General features: G+C 50.5%; 1 protein-coding gene across 2 annotated transcripts; it reads left to right on the top strand.

The window, feature by feature from the left end:
- Positions 1-1,350: 1,350 nt before the first annotated feature.
- Positions 1,351-21,205, top strand: ARPC2 (actin related protein 2/3 complex subunit 2). 2 transcript variants are annotated; one of them, XM_082284887.1, is made up of 11 exons: positions 1,402-1,506; positions 2,854-2,959; positions 11,240-11,274; positions 12,243-12,355; positions 14,355-14,400; positions 14,983-15,169; positions 15,593-15,686; positions 17,933-18,059; positions 19,419-19,519; positions 19,873-19,973; positions 20,765-21,205. In XM_082284887.1, the coding sequence occupies exons 4-11, from the start codon at positions 12,299-12,301 to the stop codon at positions 20,787-20,789; spliced, it is 738 nt and encodes a 245-aa protein (XP_082141013.1). In that variant the 5' UTR covers positions 1,402-1,506; positions 2,854-2,959; positions 11,240-11,274; positions 12,243-12,298; the 3' UTR covers positions 20,790-21,205. The 2 variants fall into 2 exon arrangements, with proteins under 2 accessions (XP_082141012.1, XP_082141013.1); XM_082284886.1 differs by lacking the exon at positions 2,854-2,959 and having other exon boundaries at positions 1,351-1,506.
- Positions 21,206-21,290: the final 85 nt, after the last annotated feature.

The following is a 21,290-nucleotide window of genomic DNA, read 5'->3' as shown; positions in this document are numbered from 1 at the left end:
CTTCCCTGGTCCCCCCAGATGCCTTTCCCAGGCCAAGGGGAGCCCACAGCCCCCCTGTCACCCTCCTGTCTCAGGATGTCCAGGCCGCCCTGCACCGGGGGTGCACCCAGGGGTTCATTGTCATCCCTGCAGTGATGCACCCCAGGGGTCTCCAGTTAGGAGTCTCCATTTTGTCCCCAGGCCCTCAGTGGATGCGGGGATCCCCTTCAAGGCATCCCTGTGTGCTACCGTCCCCCCAGGAGAGCAGAAGCTCTTTGAGGCCGTGGCTAGTGGGTGATGGCAATGCAAGGCTCTGTGCCTCAGTTTCCCCATTGATAGAGCAAGGGTGGTGTCAGCATTTGGGGGATGCACAGGGAGACTTCAAGGCTGGCTTGCCCTCTGTTGGGGGTTGCTGTGGGATACCCCCCCAGAGTAGAGTCCCATGTCCCTCCTGCCCTGGCTGTGCCATGCCATCAGAGAGAGCCGTGCCCCTGTGCCAGCCCCACAGACTTAGCGAATGCCGTGGCTCTGAGTACCCCTATTGCCTTTAGGGGAAACCTGCACGTGAGGCCATTCCCCATGCATCCCCATTCTGCTGGGATTCTCACAAACCCTTCGAGCACCCCCATCCTCACAGCTTTCCGTGCTTGTCCATCGTACGGGTGGGTACCCTACGTTTTCAGGGCACCTTTCTTCCCTGGGGGCACCTGGCAAGTGCCACCATCATATCCCGTGGGTATCACCACAGACACAAGGACACTCCTATTCTCTGGGAACACCTGCCCGGTTTTGGGCAACCCCCAGCTCCAGGGCACCATTGCAGACCCCCTAGGATATTCCCACGCCCTGTATCACCTCACATTTTTGGGGCCCTGTAGCTCTGAAATTACCCATTTTGCAAGATGCCATTTTCCCCTGTAAGCACCCCCATATCCCTGGAGCACCAATTCTTACACAGACCCCCGTACGCTGGGGCGCACCTGCTACTTCCTGGAGTGTCCTCATAATCCTAAAGCCACCCCACTGTTTCGGGGACCTCCATACACTGGGAGTACTCCATGACCGAGGGGGCACCTCACACTTTAGGGGACTTCCATACCCCAAGAGCACCCCATATCCCTGCCTCGGCCCAGCTGGCGGTGATGCCCATACCACGAGCACCCCCCAACCCACCCCTGTATCTCTGTCCCACCACATTTAGGGGACAACCTCCCCCCCCATAACCCTCCCGTCCCCTCCCCCTCCCGCCCCCGCAGCGGGGCGGGGCGGGGCTGTTTGTGACGTCATCCTGGGTGGGCGGGGCAAGGGCGGGGCGGGGCGGGGGCTGCGCGTGCGGCGGCGCCGAGCCGGAAGTGACGCGCAGGCGCGAGAGCGGAAGCGGCGGCGCAGGCTCGGGCGGGTCCCCGGTGCGCGCAGCGGGCTGGGCTCCCTCAGAGCCGCTCCCGGCACCGACATGATCCTGCTCGAGGTCAACAACCGCATCATCGAGGAGACCCTCACGCTCAAGTTTGAGGGCGCGGCCGCCGGGTAGGAACAGGGGAGCCGGGGCGGGGCGGGGACGGGTCCGCGGACCGAGGGAGGGGCGAGGGGGCGGTGGCTGGCGGGGCCCGGGCCGTGCCAGGCGCCCGGGCACAGGGTAGAGCCTGGCGGGTGGTGCCGGGGGAGGATGGGGCTGAGAGAGGCGGAAGGTGGGGGCCGGGGAATGGTGACAAGGCAGGATGTGGGGCTGGAGAGCGGCGGGGAGCGGCACTGAGCCAGCGGGTACTGGGCTACCAGGTGGCGGCCCGGGGAACGAGGAGGGCAGAGCGGGCACGGGATGGCGGCCTGCAGGGTGCAGGGGCTGGGAGGAGGGTGGTCAGGCTGTTGGAACTGAGCTGCAGGCGGCGGGGATGGGCAGAGCTTGGGCAGAGGGAAGGCCTGGGGAATGAGGGAGCGGAGTGGGACAGGCAGTATTGGAGGGGAGAGTGGCGCTGGATGGAGTCGTTAGTGCGAGAGCAGTGAGAGCTCCGGGAGAGCAGGACGGATCTAGGAAGGGTATGGGAGATTGCAGTGCTGAGGCGGACTGGAGGACAGGACTGGGACAAGGAGGAAGTTGGGAAGGGAGGAAGGTGGATTTGCAGGGTGTTTGCTTTGGGTAAAGCGGGCTTCATCAGCGTGGTGCCAGCGCTGGTACAGAATGTGTAGAGGGAGCCGAGGAACAGGAAGCGTGTGTGTGGAGTCATGGCCTCAGCCTTTTGCTTTGCAAATTCCAGCTTGCTCCCCCTTTGCTTTCTTGAGCAGTAGGGGTACAGGCCCACGGGTCAGTCATGGCCCCTGGTGCCAGCCTGGTGGGTGTCCTGGCCTCGGGGGGCAGACTGGGGGGTCTGGTTTGCACCCACGTCTCTGGCTGGGACAGTTCAGTCCCTGGGGAGCCAGTGGTTTTTTTACTGCGAGTATTGCACCAGGGCTGTAAAGATGCTTGTGAGGACACAGCTTAGCTTGGAAGGAAGTCCCTTCAGTATGACTGTCCGTATCTGCAGCTGAGTGGCCTGTGGGCTTGATGCACTGCCTGCTGACTGAGTCACCTTTGTACAGAGACAAAGCCTTGAGAGGCAAAGCGCAGCGGTGTTATCTCTGGGGTGGAGCGTTCCCTGGTGCCTCGAAAGTCAGGGCTTAGGCTGCTCCAGGAAAGGACCCCCCAGGCAGATGCCTTTTTCTGTGCTACCTTTTTTCTCCAGCGATTTTTGAAGCTCTCAGCCTTTTGCATGCAGAACATTGTCAGAGACCACTTCCTCTGCTTTCTCCCCACTCTCAGTTGACTTGTTGCTCGAATTGGTGTTTTGTTTTGGTGGGGTTTTTTCATAGAATAATCTCACAGGCTGCTCTGCCTTGCAGGACAGCTGAGCTGCTCCCAGATTTTGATTCTTCTTGAGCCCTGATCATTTAATGCAACAAGTTTCCCCGGAGCACAGGCACCGCACTTGGAAGAGAGAGCTCCCAGGTGACCACTGTGGTATTGCAGCTGCATCCATTAGAAAATATGGCATGTACAGAGGTTCATAGTGAGTGTCAGAACAGCTTGTCCATCACTAGTCTGTACTAAGGCACTCTTCCTGACAGAGAGAGAGCAATGTGCATATGTCTCTGTGTTGATGTGACTTGGAGGGGGCAGTTTGCAGGTTTAAATGCACCCCAAAACCCTGACTCTGTGAGCAGAGCTGGGGTTGCTTGCTCTGTACCAGCCTGCAGGCCCCTGAGATTTCCATTTTGCTGTGTGGCAAAGCCACCTCACTTGTGTGCTGACACGCGTGCCTGACATACCGATTGTTCCTGGATCAATTTGTAGCATGGCTGATGGTGCTCTGTTTCTACCTCTTAGTCATCTTTGGCATATTCTGTTCTTTAGATGGTGTTTCTAGATAAGTTTTGTGCCTTGAGTGTGTTGCTGAAGGTGAGGAAGACATTTACTTCTGAATTTTCTTCTGTGCTTTTTCTGGGGTCTCCCTGTCCAGGCAAGTGCAGGCTGGTGAGGTGCTGGGAGGTTCCTCCTGGTTTCAAGTCTTCTAAGGAGTGGGTGCTATCAAACATTTATTCAAGTGATATTTATTTTTCCTATGGCCACAGCTCTGGGGTTATTCCTGTGGTGCTCAGCCTGGAGGCAGGAAGGGATTTCCTGAATTTTGCTATTTTGGTGATGGTTTTTCCAAGGTGTGTCTTGGGGACAAACACAGGACAGTCAGGGCAAGGTCAAGGTTTGAAGAATTTAGTGACTGAGAAGAGTGAGTCTGAACACTGGGGCAGAGTTGGGTTTACATTATTTGCTCTAACCCAGGAGTGCAGCAGATGCAATGCAGGGATTTGTCAATAGTGGTTGTCTCAGAGCCAGGTGTGCCTGGTGGGTTCAGCGCCAGCCTGGAAGTGGGGCAGGGCAGGGTTCATTTCCAAATCCTTTGCCAGAGACTTGTCCCATGACATGGGCTGTGTCACTCCCCTCTACTGCAGTGCAGCCATAGTTTGGTGGGTCCCTGCAGAGCTTTCCTGGGCTATCAGGTAGGAGACGCTCCACATTTCACCTTGTCATGTAGAACTAGGTCATGTTTAGATGTTGAAATTAATTCACAGCCGTAATATTATTGTCATATATGTCAAAATCTGCTCTGCATGGAAGTCCATCAGCTGTCCCTGGAGTTCCCAGTGTGAAAGGTACTTTGGTAGGACTGCAGACAGAGATCAGCACTTGAGGCAGGGCCTAACCCACCTTTAAGAGTCCTCCCTTGACAAGATCCTTTGAGCTTGGCAGCACCCACCTGTAAATACGGTCGTTTGAAATTTAATTTGATTTTGTGGGCAAACCCCATGGAAATCTCACCTCCTTGTACAGCCACTGTTGAAAGGTGATATTTAGATCAAGGTGGTAACAGGTGATGGACTTCAGCGCATCTGATTTTTTTTTCTTTATTTAGCTCTAGTAATTTCTTTGTTTAAATCTATTCTCTTAAACCAACTACGTTATTAAATAAAAGCCTAAAGCTACCAGAATCTGTTGAAATAACTTGAGTTAGGAATTTGCTACTGAAGTTTTCAAGCATTTGAACTGCTGCAGTGTGGGAATACCTGGTCAGTATGTGGAAATAATTTTGTTGAAATGAGGTTGGCTCGTGAGCTTTTTTACATGTCCAGAGAAAGCTTCCATAAGCTTTTGACCGATTCATTTGTACTTGAGATGTTGCCTAAAAGCTGGTGTCACAGGTGGGTTTTCCTGTTTCTCATAGAAATGTGGTGTGTGGAGATGAGCTCTACCTGTGAGAAGATCCTGTTTCTCATCATTGCTTCCCTTTGCTAACCACACAGACATAAAAAAACCCCACAAATACTTAAAGCGTAAAACATTTTGATGATTGTCTTCTGTGTCTGGTGAATACTCATTCTAACTAATGCATTTCCATCCAGTTTTGTCCTGCTCTTATTTAACTGACCCCAGTGAGTGTGGCACAAGGCTTTGGTCTTAGGGTTTGGTTTTCCAGTCATACACAGCTTACCCAATATCTTTAGTAAATTAATCATCTGTCTCAAACTGTTACTTATTATTTACCCACTGTGCAAAAGAACACAAATTTGCATAGCTGGGGAACAGTATGCCTTTTCCTGGGTTGGGGGCAGAGGGAAAAAAAATCTCAAATTAAATTGGTGGTTTCTTTACAGCCATTAGTAGGTACAGATCTGCAGGGCTTCCTGACTGTTAGCTGCATGGGGAATCAGCTGAAGCTTGAACTTCCCTGATGCAGAGTGGTTCCTGTGAGCCAGTAGGAGCTGGGCTGAAGCTGCACGTGCCCGCTTTATGGTATTTCCCACCTGCGGTCACTTGATGCTTGTGGGCTGTAGAGCTGAGCCTTTCAGACACAGAGGCTGAGCCCTGGCTGAAACCGGGCAGTGAGAATTTCGTGTTCATCTTGTGACTTGAAGTGAGTTCATCATGGGGAGACTGAGGAGCGTCTGGAGGCTGCTGGTGTGCTGAGAGGGTGGAGGAACTTTGAATCCTGCCGGGCACTACTGAGGAACTCTCTTCAGGAGTGGTTGTGGCTGTATGTGGCTTCAGGGATGCTCAGAGACCCCAACAGAACCAGAGATTGTTCCTCTGCCACCCCCTCCTTCTTGCTGACACAGGCTTCAAGGGAAACAGGATTGGGGAAGTGACCTAGGTTAAAATTAAACAGGCAAAACTGGGTATTTTTAGCTTACATGAGTTTCCTCATCCTTTTCATTGTGTCATGGCTGCTCACCGTGGAGCAGGGATCAGATCTCCCTTCTTCAGCAGCAGTGGCAGGTGCTGGCTCAGTGTCTTCACAAGCCCAGCCTGGAGCTGCACATCGCTCCAGGCACAGCCTCACCTGCTGAAACTCACTCTGCCTGACTGAGGAGCACTCGGGAAATGCTGCTGGCAGAAAGAGGTACCCTTGGGTTTTGCTGGCAGAGGCAGTGCTCGTGGTACACCCTGGCTGTCCGTGTACTGAGGGGGGCTGTAGGTGTTGGAGCATAGCTCCTGGGCTGTCACAGCACATCCTGCTTCAGACACTTGGGAAGGTGACTTTGCATTAATGGTGGATCGTGAACCACCTCTGTCTGGAAGTAGGCAGTGCTCCGCTTTTGTGCAACAGCGCACAGAACAGGAGGGAAGAGAAGCCAGATCTGAAAAGTGTTAGGCTTTCACAGGTGGTTCTGTCATCACTCCAGCCTCAGTTTTCATCTCGGGTTCCTAAGAGGGGCCTGCTCTGTTTTATCTTCAGAGAGTGGTTCTCACTGCAGCCACCAATGCTTGACACAGAGAAGAGCAGTTATCCATCTAAAGATAACTGTACTAAAGAAACACAGTGAAAGTGCATGCAAAATTAGGCTCTTCCCTAGAGGCATGGCACAGCTCTGGATCACTCTGGTGGGGAACCACAGGCTATCTGCCTATGACTGAGGATGCACGGGATGAAGATCTGCCTGGAAGAGGAACTGCCAGTGCCAGTATGCTGCAGGACCATCTGTGAATCCCACTGCTTTCCTACCGGCCCTCTCCTCTAGGCTCTTGGGCACACAGCAAGGGAAAACCTTGGGCATGGAGGGGTCACCTAACCAAAAGGGGAGAATTGGCATGTGTAGGGACTGCCGTACACCACTCGGCACCGCCCACCTGACAGAGCACTCCTGCTCGAGTTCATGGTGGGTGTGCTGCCAGAACTATGAGAGCTTTTTGATTACATATGCTCCCACAGCTTACGCAGGGAGGCTTTTGTTAGCTGAGTGGGGCCCAGGAGTGGAGGAACTGTTCAGATAATTTTAGACATTGCTTATAATTTTTTTTATTGGGGTGACCTTTCTGTAGTGAGAGCCTGCAGTCTGTCACTGAATCTGGCTCACTTTATCCAAATCGTGTGTTGGCTCTGGTGATCTGAAAGCTCTGCTCAGAGCTTTGTGCTTTGAAATACCCCTTCCCCCCCCACCCCCCCCCCTCCTGTAGGCCAAGAGATTAGAGTATCTGCATGCCTGCAGCTTTTGAAATAATTGCCATTCTCCATTATTTGGTAGAGGCCTTAATTGTGATATGGGAGATGCTTCAATATGGTTGTCAGCCAAGTTAGCAGTTAGGTCATTTTAATACAGGAGATGAAGGTTCTGTATACTTATAGTCTTCACTCTTCTGTTCTTAAATTTGTTGTAACATACCACTAAGAGCCTTTGTGGCCTGAGAATGTAACCGGGAAGTTGGGAAGTTGTCCAAGTTAAAATTGAGGAAAGGCTGTCTGAAAAAAGATTTGCTTTTTCTCTTAAGTGTTCACTGATGTCTCTCCATGGCCACTGTGGCTCTTCACGGATGTTCTGCCAGGGTGAAAAATCTGATTTGGAGCTGGCTGTGTATTAGATAGGGCGTAGGAGCCATTTGGAGATTAACAGGAGGAATACAGGCAAGAAGACGTAAAATCTGTCAGGATCTTTTATTGTTACAAACAGAGGGCAGATGGGATTTGGTGTGGGTTTGACTTGAGACCTGATAAGTGTTATCACAAAACTGACTGTTGTTGGGAACAGCTGCCACTTCAGCGTCGGAGTTCAGGCAGAAGTTTGCAGAAAGGTCTGGTCTGGATTCAGTGTTCAGTGCAGAGAGAAGCCATCTCAGTTATTCCTGGTATGAGATGATTTCATTGTCCATTCAGGGCAGATGGTAGCAAATGGGGAAGGTCACTGAGGGATGCTGTGGTTCAGGTAGCATTGGTGGTAAGGAGCTTGCAGGAGTCATGGCAGTTCTCTGCCCCAGGAGTGGATGAGCTGTCCTCTCTGAAATCCTCTGAGTACAGCTAGACTTAGTCTGTCTCTCAGAGATTTGGATCAGGGTAGAAGCGAACCCCAGTGGAGCTCCTGGCTGCCCAGTTGGGATTTACAGTCCAGCTGGGATTTAGTCATTCAGCACCAAGCTGCTAAACTGCCAATTCTCACTATGGGTATGGAGGGTCTCCTCAGGGAGGCAAGGGACACCAGAGCACGCTAGAACAGGCAGAGTTCTTTGGGATCACTCCAGTAACCTGACAGTAACTGGTACCCACCCTCAGTGGTGCCAGCCCCATCGCAGGCCTGCTGTGAATAATCTGCACTGAGCCTTCACCCACACAAGAGCAGGAAGGACAGAACATGGAGAGGACACGTTGTGCCTCCATAGGGCTTTTTCTGGTGGTGGAAGATGGGGTTATTGGAAGGTCAAGGGGAAGTGAACACGTGCGTGTGACCTGCAGGACTGTTGCTCATCCAGAAACTACAGAGCACTGAAGGTGAGAGCTTCTCTCTCTTCTGCCTGGGGACTTCTTGATGCAGGAACAACAGTCTAGGTAGCAAAAGGTTTGGTTTTTCTGTTGGAGGAACATTTTAAGTAGACAGGGTAGTTTTGATGAGGCGAGCCAGAGAAATAAATAGAAGCACGTTAAACGTTGTGATTGTAAAGCTCCTGAATTGTGAAAGGCTAAGGGAGCTCACTTTGCTCCAAGCCACACTTCCAATGCGCTTCTCTCTCCTCCCCTGGGCCAGGCCAGACCTGGGCTACTTAAATGTGTGCCCGGTGAGGCAGGAAACCCGCTGTGTGGTAGGTGACAGGGCCAGCGTGGCTTCGAGGAGCTCTGTATGCAGCTCACGTGAGCTCTTGCTTCACTGAAGCTGTGCCGGGAAGTGGTTGAATATTCAGCACCCAAAGTTCTGCCCAGTTACCTTCTTTTCCCTTAAATACTCCCCCTCCTCAGCATCCCCAAGTACCGGAACTGAGCCACTTGGGAAATCAGTGTTAAAATAACTTCTCTGAGAAATGACATTTGCACAATAACAGGCTCAAACCCAGCTGTGTTAGCAGTGAGCTTTTGTGTGCAGAACAAAGGCTCTCGTGCAGAGCCATCAACTGGCTCCTGTACTGGTCTTGCTCGGCTTCTTCAATAATGTGATGAGTGATCTTCCTGCCGTCCCCTGGGTACACAGCGACCAAATGGGGAATCATCCTTCCTCGGTAAAACCACTCCAGTGCGCTGGCTGTCAGCCACTTCCTTGCATTTCTCAGAGGGAGGTGCTGTGTTTGGAGGGCTCTGCTGGGAGTGGGGGCTCTGGGAGGTGTCAGCTCTATGTTTGTGGGGAATGGGGTTTGAAAGGTGTAACTCTGAGAAGATGGAACAGAGGTTTAAGGATGCATCCTGTTTAATATTCCTAGCTCTCATGTGCCTGCCTGTGCTATCTTTAAAGCTTCCTACATAGGTTTCTTTTTTTATATAAATTTATACTGCCATCCAAGCTGATTCCCACGTCTGAGTGTGGTGCTCTAAAAGAAGAATACGTCTGCATGAACTGACCGAGTGGGATCTCTGGGATTTTCTTTCATCTCTGCTCTGAGCCATCCTCAGTGAGCAGAAGTGGCTTGGACATGGCTTGAGGAATTGCTCTCCTTTCCAAGAGCCCAAGCTAAATATGCAGCCAGGGATGCCTGCTGAGCCCATCTCAGGCCCAGCTGGGAAGGGAAGATGAAAGCAAGAGAGGTCACAGGTAGCTGGCACAGCTCTTAAACTAAAGGACCTGCTTTGGGTGCACTTGCACCGCTTCTTTCAAGTGTGTGGTTTTTATCTTCAGCAATGTGGCACAAAAGACAGAGGCTTCCCAGCCTTCAGACAAAAAGAGAGCTGTTGCCTTTCACAGCTAATCACTTTCAAGAAGCAGGAACACCTCTTAATTTCCACTTAGAATCTCCCTCTGGGGGTTAATTTCTGCCTTTCCCCTGTATTAGAATGTAGTTGACCTGGTGAGTGTCTGGGATCAGTGGAGTGCAGTGCCTTCATCTCCCCGTATTGCCCAGCTTGAGTTTTAGCACATTGTGGTCATTTCTGCCTTCCAGGAATGAGGCTGACTGCAGAAAAGCTGATGGAAAAACAGTGCTTTCTGCTGAGATAAAATCATTTAAGTCGTCACAGAATATGGTGAGGGAAAGTAGATATTGAGTCATCACTTCCCCCCACCTTCTCAGTGTATGTACCACGGTGTAGCCAGCAGCACACAAGTGTGTGGAAGAGCAAGTTTCAGCAAAAAGGTTGAACCTGGTCTCTGGGAGGCAGCAGCAGCATAGTTGAGACCACTGCCTTTACTCTGGGAAGCTGTTTCAGTATGTTGGTTCAGGCAGGTGTAAATGGACTGTTAGAGACTAGATTTCTGTTAGCTGCAGCATTAGTCTGTAGTCTAATATCATCCACTTTTGAAAAATAAATGGAGATACAGTGTGAAACAGCAGTACAAGACTGGCATTTTTATCCTGTTCTCATTTTCTATGCCTGCTTTCAGCAGTAGAGATACCTTTGCATCATTCCCTGTTGGAAAATGACCTATTAATACCAGTCTCCTTGGAGCCGTGAAAGCAGTTATGTAGTGCCACTCCCAATGAAATGACCTTCCAGAGGCAGTTACATCTTTCGTGGAGTCCTGCTCTTCTACAGATCATGGACAAATGTCAAAATAGGGTTTGTTAAGCAGTTTAGTCTTCATAGTCACAGTGCAAGATGTGATCTGCCTTTGGCTCGCAAGGCATTTTGTTGCTGATCATGGGTCCCAGAGACCACTCAGGACAGTGTTAGAGCACACCCAGAGCTAATTTTTCTGCTGAGATTATTGGCAAAATGTTGGGGTGTTTTGGAAGGGGGGCAGGATGAAATGAACATCTGGAAAGTTTCCTTTTTTGGCTTGTTCCTAACACTGGACTTGGAAACAAGGGTCTTCTCTGCAAGCAAGTTGTAGCAACATATTTGCAGAGCTGGTGTTGATGGTGAAGGGGGCACTGTGTCAGGAAGGATTACTCAGCTCCTTCCATGAATTGGTATTGCAGGACCTTACAAAAGATCCTCTGTCCCAAAACCTGTGTCATAGCTGTTCTGTACAGAGAGTGTGCTTGTGAAAACAAACTTCTTAGTAAGGAGTAGCTTTCTTAGGCATTTCTAACTGGAAATCTGTGATGTCAAAATCTATTAATAAACTACAGGTAATAGCAATCTGTGCCAGCTTCAAGGTCTAATTTATGTCATCTGGGGTAAAACTGGTACTTATAGGAAGGGGGAGAAGTCTAAGATCTCTTGTCAAAGGTTACTACTAGTTGAACAGCAGGAGATAAAAGGGTTTTGAGGAAGAGCTGTCTGTGAGAAATAAGTAATTGGAAATTAATCCTCTTTCCTTCACAGCTTGGAGGCTGCTGTTGGAGCTCTCATTTACCTCCTTTGTGTTCTTTCCTTTTTAGAAATAAACCAGAGGCAGTAGAAGTAACATTTGCAGGTAAGCTCTGCAGCTCTCTTGACTTCTCTGAACCAAGGGTTGGTTTGAACAGTCTGCCCACACCACTGGGCAGGGGTGGTGTGGAGACCCTGCAGTATCCCCAGAGCTGGGGCTTTGTTGGCTGCCCCACTATTTCTCTGTCTGTCTGCCTTCCCTGGGACTTCCCTAGAGCATTGAGTTCAGTGGTGGTAGTGCTTTGGTGTGTGCCTGCTACATATCTCTTCTCTTTTACCTCATCTGTTCTCCAGTCCTGCCCTTGGTACTACTTGTTATGAGGTCTTTAGCACCATCTGGTTTGGGTTGTTAGGAAGCTGACTTAGGGTGACAGGCAAAATGGATTCATCACCTCAAGTTTGCTCTCCAGGAAGAGAAATGCCAAGGAAGTTCAAGTACTCATTCAGCAACTGATTTTTTGCTTCTGTTGTCAGGAATCTGTGTAAGCTGCAAAGCTCTGTGGGGAAGCAGAGCTAGCTAGGTAGCTGGAGGGTTGCCTTTCCCTGCCTCCTGCCCTCCCCGCCCGTTCGGCAGTGAAGTGGAAGCTATCACAGCAGGCAGCGGCTGAGCTGCCTTTGCTGGCAGAGAGGTTTTCTCCTCCAGGCTGCAGCTCTGGCCTGGTGGGCATGTCAGTCACTTTCTGTGCTGGCCATCCAGAAGGCTCCCGTCTCTGCATGTTTGTATCCTTGTGTATTGAGCACAAGTGGATTTGCCAGGGGTGCTAAATGACACGAAACTAAAGCTTTCTGTGATGGACAGGTGTCAAAATTGTTCAGCCCTGTCACTGATAGCAGGTCTCCCTACATGACATTACCACTTCCTTTAATTGTGGGTTTCTCTCTTGCTGTGTGTGTGAGGGCTGGAACAAGAGGAGCAGTGTCACTTTATGCAGTTACTAGAACATGTAGGGAAAACCTTCCTCAGAATTAGGAGCTGGTTCCTGTTCCCTCACATTTCTCTTGCTTGCTTCTTAGACTTTGATGGAGTCCTTTACCATATTTCAAACCCCAATGGAGACAAGACAAAAGTGATGGTCAGTATTTCTCTGAAATTCTACAAGGAACTCCAGGAACACGGTGCTGATGAGGTGAGTAAGCATCTCCAGGCCTTCTGCCTACAAATACTGCGTTGGCAATGCCCTTGTGATGTTGCTGGATCTAACATCTGACCCTTAGAGATGCATCTGTGCTCCCATCTCACATTGGTCAAAGGAGCAGCCCTGTGCCAACCAGGAGTCCCACTTTGCTGAAAGACAAGGCCAAGTGTGTTCACACTCTCTCATGAAAAAGTATTCATCTTGTATGACCCTGCAGCCTGAAAGGCAGAAGGCACCACTAATTTTGCAAGTCCAAAGCGAAGACTGACCATGTAGAAATAGTTTCCCTGACTGATGTGTTGAGCCCACAAGTGAAGGAAGGCACCAAGACAGATCTGTGGTGCTTCTCTTCTGATTCTTAACCACACTTGAGAGCAAGTGCTGAGCTCCTGCTGTGTGTGCAGACCTTGGTTTGCAGACTGGTTCTCTTTTCACTGCTGCTGTGTGAAGTCGCAGGCTCGGTTCCTGTTGACTGGGCCCTGTGCTTGCGGAGGGCCATTTATGGTAGAAAGAAGGAGCCTCTCTGAGCTGTGGTTGGATGGCGAGGCAGGAAGTGTGACTCAGTTCCTGAGTCAGTTTTCAAATCTCCACACAGTAGCGAATGGGGTTCACCCAGGGCTTTCCAGCAGGCTTTTGCCTCTGGGTGTCTGTCCTTGGAAGAAAACAAGGAAACTGCTCTATCAGTTTATTGTGAGTCTGGTGAGAAACGGTTATTTGAACCCAAGGTGAATTCCTGTGAATTGCCACAAGACTCACCTAAGTCAGAAGAGATATGATTGAGTGTCCTGCTTTCCTGGTTCCTGAATGCAGAGCTTTCTAGGAGCAGCATTGCCCACCACTGAAGGGACTGCTGCTGGCATGAGGAGCGTCAAGCAGCCCAAATGGTGGAGCCTTCCTGGCCTGTTTAGTGAGGATCAGTGCAGATTGTGATCCCAAGAGAACCCCTGTGGTGGGCGAGTGGCTGACAGCACTGTGCAGCAGCAGCCATTGTGGTAGGGGTGGAAGGCAACTTCATATAAACTTTGAGAGGAAAATGGGATCTGTACAGGACTGCCTTGGAAGTGCTGACGAAATAGAAATTGCATTTTTAAATCTCCAGTTGTTGTAATGTTGCTTTCTGTACTTCCCTGTTTCTGCTCTGTCTTTGGTGAAACTCCACTGTGAGGAATGCAGAGTGGGGTTCTTGCTAAGACAGGGCATCTTCCTGTGCTGCTGCAGGCAGGCTCTCTGCTGAGAGGAGGTTTTGGCATGCAGAGAGCCTGTGTATCCTTTCCACGTGGTAGTGGGTGTCATCCCAGGAGGGCCAGTTCTGCCACAGCATTGTTGTGTTCTTCTCTGTGAAATACCTCCTGTTCCCAGCCCCCTCATTGACACAGAGCTATGGCTCAGTTGGAAATTGCCATTGATGTAAAATTCAGCAGTGATTATGTTTGAAGAAAGGTTTTTGCTGTGCTGTAGGCGGTTCTGCTTCTGGGAGGTATCCAAGCTGCCTGGCAGTCTCCTCTCGCTCCCCATCTGCCCGTGCATAGGCTGAGACAGTGTGTGATCACTAGGCCACGGTGTGCTCTGAACTTGCCGTCCTGTGAGGAGAGGGACCAGGCACACTTTGCATCTGCCTTTGAATGGAAGAAAAAGTGGTAGCCCTCAGATGGGTTGTGTCAGGCTCTGCTGATAGTTCTCCTTTGAAGGTATGAGCTATAAGGCTTCTTCCCCACACAAATCTGACTAGCAAGAACTCGAAAAAGTTCCAGGTTTGAGTCCTCTCCTCCAGTCTGTCCCCTGTCAGTGGAGTTCAGGGAGCCCTCCCCAGAGCAGGAACAGCCAATAGTACTAGAAGTTGATGACTTAATACTTGTCTAAATTCTCTTAGACTAGGGGAGGCAGGTGCTGTAATTTGATACTTCTAAAAGAAGACCAAACATGGCCTAGGCTGTGCAGGAGGAAACAACTCTTGATAGCTTGTGCTCTCGATGTTTAATTTCTTTTCTAGGTATTGAAGAAAGTCTATGGAAGCTACTTGGTAAATCCTGAATCAGGTAACCCTGCCAATAACATTCACTCTGTCTGTGTATGTGAATGCAATTCCAAAATTACTTAAGTCACCTGAGAAATGCTCATATGAAGGCTGCACTTGAAGAGCTTGATATCTGAGGCTCTCTATACAATGAATGGCAATTTGAAATTGCCAATTTAAAAGGTGGCTCAGACATGTCAGGGATGAAGTAGCTTGTAGCACAAGCTGTAATTCTTTATGCAGTCCTCCTCCGGGAAGCCTCTGTTCCTCGCGGTTGGGGTCTTTGTTCTTCTCAAAGATGCTTTGTGAGACACGGGAAAACCATGGTTACCTGTGACAACATCTCTTCCTACTCGCTGCAAGAAGTTGGGAGCAGTTCAGCCAGCACGTGTGTCTGGGAGCTTGGGAAGGAGCCCCAGGAACGTTGCCATGGCCACGCGCTGAGTTCAGGCATGGCTTTTGGCAGTGCGTGGAGTGGGAAGAACTCACCCCTGGGGCTCTGGGGAGGATTTAAGGCAAAAGTGGGACTGGAGGTGTGTCTTTTAAGAAAATTTCTCTGCTTTCATTATGTAGATTATTAAGGTTAGTGGCTGTCCCTTCCCAGGTTACAATGTCTCTTTGCTCTACGACCTGGAGAACCTTCCTGCAGACAAGGATGCCATTGTGCACCAAGCCGGCATGTTGAAGCGCAACTGCTTTGCTTCAGTCTTTGAGAAGTATTTCAAATTCCAGGAAGAGGGCAAAGAAGGAGAAAAAAGAGCAGTCATCCACTACAGGGACGATGAGACAATGTAAGTGTTCAAACAGCACGGGGGTCGGACAGTGGTCAGTAGTCTGCTCCTGTGCACAGCTGTAGGTTTTGGTGGAAAGTCAGGAAATCCTCCTGCTCCATGCTTTGACAGGGTAATAAAGGCCTGTCCTAGGCTGCCACAAGTATCCTATAGGGCAATGCTTATGCCTTGGGCTGCTGGGGATGTTACACAAGAGTCTCTGTTAGTGGCAGCACTTGTGGCTGCATGCAGGAGAGGAACTGGCCGCTCCCAACAGAAATGTTTTGCTCCCTGTCAATACTGTTTCAAGGGAGGGGAAACTTTCAGCAGCCAGGCCTGTGAATGACTGTTTTATCTACTTGGCCTTGTCACGCAGTTGTTACCTCGTCCAGTTGAATTTCTTAGCTCGAGTTCACAGCTGGGTTCTCTCTCTCCCACCTGCAGGTATGTTGAGGCAAAGAAGGACCGTGTCACAGTTGTGTTCAGCACGGTATTTAAGGACGACGATGACGTGGTGATTGGAAAGGTCTTTATGCAGGTATGGAAACTGAATTACAGGGAAAGGGTCTGGTCCTCAATTCAGATGCCTGCTTTTTTGAAGCAGCATTGCCAAATAAGCTGCTGAAATGAGCACAAAGGCGGTTTAACACATGTAAATGCTTTGCTCCATGCTGCACTGGGATGGAAGAGCATGCTAATAGGCATAGACAGTGTATTTTCCTGGCTCCTGCGTTGGCATCTGTATTATCAATAGTCTTGCTCATTTGGACAATCAAGCGTATTATGCGTTACAGATGGGAAACACCACAGTGAATACTTCAGTCCCCACATTGAGGCCCTGTAGTGTGGATAGCTATGGTGTAGGGATCACCAGCCAGCTGAGCATGTTGAGGAGGCTGTAAAGGGAGAGGAAGGGTGAGACAATGTCATGCCATGCCTGAGGAGGAGCTGAGTGGTCTTCACCTTGAAGTTTCTTCCTGCTAATGCTCAAATGCTGCAGGAAAGACTCAGCAGCTCAGTGTGACAGCTCTTGAATTTGAGCTTTTTAGAGCTATGAATATACTGAATTTTTTGAGTTTGAACCAATCATAACACCAAGTTATGGACTCAGCTACCTTTTGCAATTGCTGTTTAGCTGGGAAGCATTGAGAGACTTGTAAACACTGTGTGTCTGTGAACGACTGTGTGCAGCCTGTGGAGAATGAGACATCTATGTGCGGCTGGGGAGGCTTAGTGCATGCTGGTACCTGTGTTCGTCCATACCACTGGCCCACCTCATTCATCTGCTGAAGCTCCTGGGGAGCCTCCTGGGTGGGCATGGCCATGGAGCAGGGCGTGCAGGGTGTTCCAGGGGGCTTTAACCCACCCATTCAAGGGTGCCAGGTCGTGGTGCTGACAGGCTCATGGACAGCAAGTTACTGTCCCAGTTTGCTGCAGACCAGTTTACCTGTTTTGGGTGTCATCAGAAGAGGGCCTGTTGCAGTGGAAGTCTTACTTCAATGCTCTGTTCACTGTGTTCATTAGCTACAGACAGCGCATCTGCTCTGGCTTTGAGGTTTCCCCCCACCAAGCATATCCCTCGGCCTGGAATTCAGCTTTTAAAATGGGAAGGGAGGCATGATGTGAACAAAATGGGGTTAGTGAGGCTCCTGGGGAGATGGCAGTGCTTCAAGGCAGCAGCTGTCCCGGAGCCTCCATGTCCCGAATTCTTGGTTTTTACAACAGCAAACCCTGCCTCTGCCCAGCCACAGGAATTTCCACTCTGAGTCACAGTGGCTCTTTCCCTCCAGCTATTGGTCTTGCATAACGCAGCTGGGTATGGTGTATGCTCATCAGGGCTCTCATGGAGAAAATGTGACCATTAGCTAACCAGTGAAGCCATTTGAACCATTTCACCCTCTGGCATAAGCAGGCAGAAATGCAAGCTAAGCATTTCATTGAGGAAACCCCAGTGATCTACTGTAAAAGGGACATGGATTCTCCTGCCTTTCCCAGGAGAAACTGTGCTCAGAGGAGAGGCCAAGGGTACCTGATAATTTGTAGGTTGGGATGGAGGTCAGTGAGGCAGAGGGAAGACTGCCCTGCCTTGGGAGAATAGTCTCTGGACATTCCCAGCCCCACATAGAGATGGTCCTTACAGTTCCTGAAATGCAGAGCCAGTACACGTCCTGTGAGGTGGGGGTTGTGCTGCTGTCAGAGGTGGGGGAAGGGATCTCCCTGCCTGAAGGTATTGTTTCGAGCTGTAGGGGAGCACTAAGAGGAGCAGGTTTCACATACAAGCTTCAAACCCCCAGATGCCTCTTGATGCCTGAGCAGACTCCTGGTGGGAGATGGTTTCTCAAATGGCAGAACCTTTACACTAGTGTGATGGAGACCTTGCAGCCCTTCCCGAGAATTTCTGTTCCTCTGGGGTGATGGGCACTGCCCACTTTCACTGGAAGCATTGAAGTTCCAGCAGGATCTGTGCTGTCTCCTGTGCTTGCTCAGACTGAGGTGTCCCTTCCACAAAACACCCATGGCAGGGACGTGACACACTGAAAGCCACCCCAGCTGAGGGGCTGTGCTACAGTCATGTATAAACCCAGGACAGCCATGCATTTTGGGCTGGTTTTGCTGGGAAAAAGGGTTACTTTCTGGGTATTTGGCCTGACGAACTCAATCCATTCAGGGAAACCTGGGCAACCTTCTGCTCATTGCCCTTGGGGAGTGTGGAAACCCCATTTGCTTTCCCAGCATGTTGCTGAAGGGTCGCAGTGGGAATCACCTTCACTTTGTCTTGTTCAGGAGTTCAAGGAGGGTCGCCGGGCCAGTCACACAGCCCCACAGGTGCTCTTCAGCCACAGGGAGCCACCCTTGGAGCTGAAGGACACGGATGCAGCCGTTGGAGATAATATTGGCTACATCACCTTTGGTAAGCAGGCAGCTCTGAAGCTTGGGGGTGCTTGGGGAGGAGAGAGGTTCCTGCTGCTGCATGAAAAAGGAATGTACCTTTCCTGAGTGTTGAAGTGGGTCGCTGAGGGCTGCAGGGACTCTGGGGTTGCATTCTGTCTTGTTCACCCCCTTTGGAGTGTCCCTTTTCTGTATCAGGTCACCTCAGCTCTGCTGTGGGCAAGAAGATGTGGAAGTGGACAGTGAGCTGTTTAGTGTTCGCCTACAAAATAAGTTCAGTATTCAGAAGCAAAGGGAAGAGTGGCTTTGCTGTGATATTGTGGAAACTGGAGGATACTTGTGAAAGTTTTCAAGCAGCTGTACTTGTAGGTTGCCCAGCTGCAGGGAGCTATGCAGTGCTTCGTCAGCAGAGGCAGTCAGAGAGCAGCAGCAGGGCAGTGCATTTTGCTTCTCCAGCTCTGCCTCTCAGCTCTGGGCTTAACACTGATTAGCCACTTTCCCCTGCCTGCAGACCTGGTGGCGAGCAGAGCCATGACTTCCCCATGTTGCAATGTTGAGGAGTCCAAACCCTGCCCTGTTCAAAGGGGTAGGTCTCTTCCAGATGGTTGACTGTGTTATTAGGGTGTCTCAGGCCAGCATTCCTGTAATTTGGAGCTCAGAGGTGGAGCACAGACACTGCAGGGAAAGGGGAAGGTAGCATTGCCCTCCTCCTGTGCTGGGAATGGTGCCTTGAGGCCTGGGCAGCTGTCAGCTATGGAAAGAAGAGGTCTGGGATGGCACATACTTTGTTCTTGTTGAGACTAAATTTCCCAGTTACCTGATCTGACAGGCTCAGGTGAGATCATCACCCAAACAAAATGTTCTTTCAGCCCTTGGATCTGGGACACGTAGCAGAGCACCAGCTTATGGAAAGAACAAGCTACCTGCTTGTATCCAAGTCTGTCTGTTTTACAGGGCCAGCAAGCTGCCAGGCAAAGATCCACAACCAATTTCAAGGGCCCAGGGCAGACTGGATCTTGAAATTGGTTGAGCAGCCTGGGCACCCTGGTCTGCCTCCCAGCTTGCTCCTCCAGTTACATCTCCCAAGCACTGATACAGCATCATGCAGTTTCCTACAGTGCCATTGTTTCTGGGCACCTGGCCTTGGCTGCATCCTGCAGACTGCCCAGGCTGCTGTGGGAAATGTGGAAAAATGCTCTTAAGCCTTGTATTTAAAATCACAAGTGCTGCTTAATCTTGGTATGTGTCAAGAGTAAAGGGTTCTTTATAGAGAGCAAGGCAGGGATTCAATGCAGCACACCCCGAAGCCTCCAGCACTGATCCTGAAGGCCTTGGGCAGCCTCAGGAGGTACTAATGGTCTGTGTCGGCCTCTTCTTTCAGTGCTGTTCCCCCGTCACACCAATGCTGCAGCCAGAGACAACACCATAAACCTGATCCACACATTCCGGGATTACCTGCACTATCACATCAAGTGCTCAAAGGTAGGAGGGCTGGGGGACACAGGGTGGCTTCAGCCCATCTAACCTGGGTGAAGGGGAGAAGCAGGGGACAGGGGTACCCCTGAGAACTCATTAGGGTCTGCCACTGCCCTCCCCAGTCACGCAGGGGTGGCAAGTGCTGCATCGTTGCCTTCTCAGTGCTCTTGGACACAAGACTGTTTTCTTTCCATTCTAGAAGTGAAGTAGGATTTTTCCCTTTTGGATCTGGTTTGTTTCCTTTCTGAGAACAGAAATGAGGGTAATTGTTCAGAATGACCTGGCTTTGACGTGTCCTGAAATCTCAGCTATGAAGACAGGATCCTGACGTGTCCCCATTTTGTCCTAATGAAACACAGGCCTATATTCACACACGTATGAGGGCGAAAACGTCAGATTTCCTCAAGGTGCTCAACCGTGCCCGTCCAGACGCAGAGAAGAAAGAAATGAAAACAATCACGTGAGTAGCAAAGCAGGGCCTGGCTCTCTGGGCTTCTCTGCCAGCCACAAGCTCGGTCTTGCTCAGTTTGGCATACTGCAATCCAGGGCAGGTCAGGGTGCCATGGGGGTGACCCACAGCTTACTGCCTCAGATGTCCTGTGAGGAGCTGGGTCTGAGGTAAAACCCTGTGCTGGCAGGTTCTTCACAAAAGGCTCACACATGGCCTTGCAAGCCCTGGTGTCTCAATTTTCCCCCCACCAAGCCCTTGGTGGCATTTTTGGGGCTTTTTCCCTGTTAGAGCTGGCTTGTCCAGTTCTGGGGGCAGCTCCAGCTCACAGCAGGGAGAGGAGCCAGGTCTTTCCTTGGGGTTTGCGGGCACTGGACCAGGTCTTGCTGCCCAGTGTGTCTGCAGCTGCTCAGTCACTGGCTGCCCTTGGCCAGGGGATGGTTGGGGCCAGGCCACCATGCTGGCTGGCTCCCTCTCATGAACCAGCAGCCCACAGTGAAGTGGATGGAGGAGAGCAGCTGTGTGAACATGTTTCACTCAGGTCCCTTACCTTCTGCTTATCCCAGAGCCCCTTGGTGTCCTTTTTCTCTGTGCTGTCACATACCCTTTGCATTCTGCTTTGGGGCAGGAGGGTTGTCACCTCTGCAAAAGCTAGCCCCTCCCCACAGCCCCATGACTTGGTTCTGCAGCCACAGACCCTGTGAGCTGCAACCCAGCAGTGCCTGCCTGGCTTCAAGAGCTTGGCTACCTGCACCCCACCACAAGCCCTGGGGCTGTGCTGACCCCTCTCTGCATCCTTTCAGGGGGAAGACGTTCACAACCCGTTAACGCCGGGTCACTGAGGCCGCTGTGGAGGATGAAGGTTGGGGCACTTGCTACCCAATAATCGTAGCTTTTAATGTTGCACCTCTGTGGGCTCATAAGGAATTCAAGCAATCGGGGTCTGTTTGTACGACAGTTGGGGGAGTAATCTGCAGAAACGAGCTGTGCTTGCGAGGACTCGATCGTTCCAAGAAACAAAACTTTAATTCCAGTTTGATTGACTTAATTTCTTTTCTTTTTTAATTTTTTTTTCTTTTCAAGCTGTTTCGCTTTGCAATATGTTACCAGAAATAAGTTGCAGTATTTCTTATGAGAATAATGCAATATTAACTTGTTTTCTTCTGAGTATTTGAGTTCAAAACTCCTGTATCTGAAGAAATACTGTTGGGGTTCATTAATAAAGAAGATCTTTCTATCTTAAAGGGCTGTGGGGCTCTGGCTTGTCAATGCACGTGACCTTGCCCTGGGATGTTTGGAGTCACAGCCCCAAGGGAGATTAATTCCTGT

This window comes from Coloeus monedula (genome assembly GCF_965178545.1).
Source record: "Coloeus monedula genome assembly, chromosome: 7".
NCBI lineage: Eukaryota > Metazoa > Chordata > Aves > Passeriformes > Corvidae > Coloeus > Coloeus monedula.
The sequence above is the reverse complement of the archived record's forward strand: the minus strand, read 5'-3'. Positions and strand labels throughout refer to the sequence as shown.

Coding starts and splice junctions, on each gene's coding strand:
- ARPC2 (XM_082284886.1), top strand. CDS start 1,433: ATGATCCTGCTCGAGGTCAACAACCGCATCATCGAGGAGACCCTCACG. Junction 1,507..11,239: donor TTTGAGGGCGCGGCCGCCGG/GTAGGAACAGGG, acceptor TTTCCTTTTTAG/AAATAAACCAGAGGCAGTAG. Junction 19,520..19,872: donor ATCACATCAAGTGCTCAAAG/GTAGGAGGGCTG, acceptor AATGAAACACAG/GCCTATATTCACACACGTAT.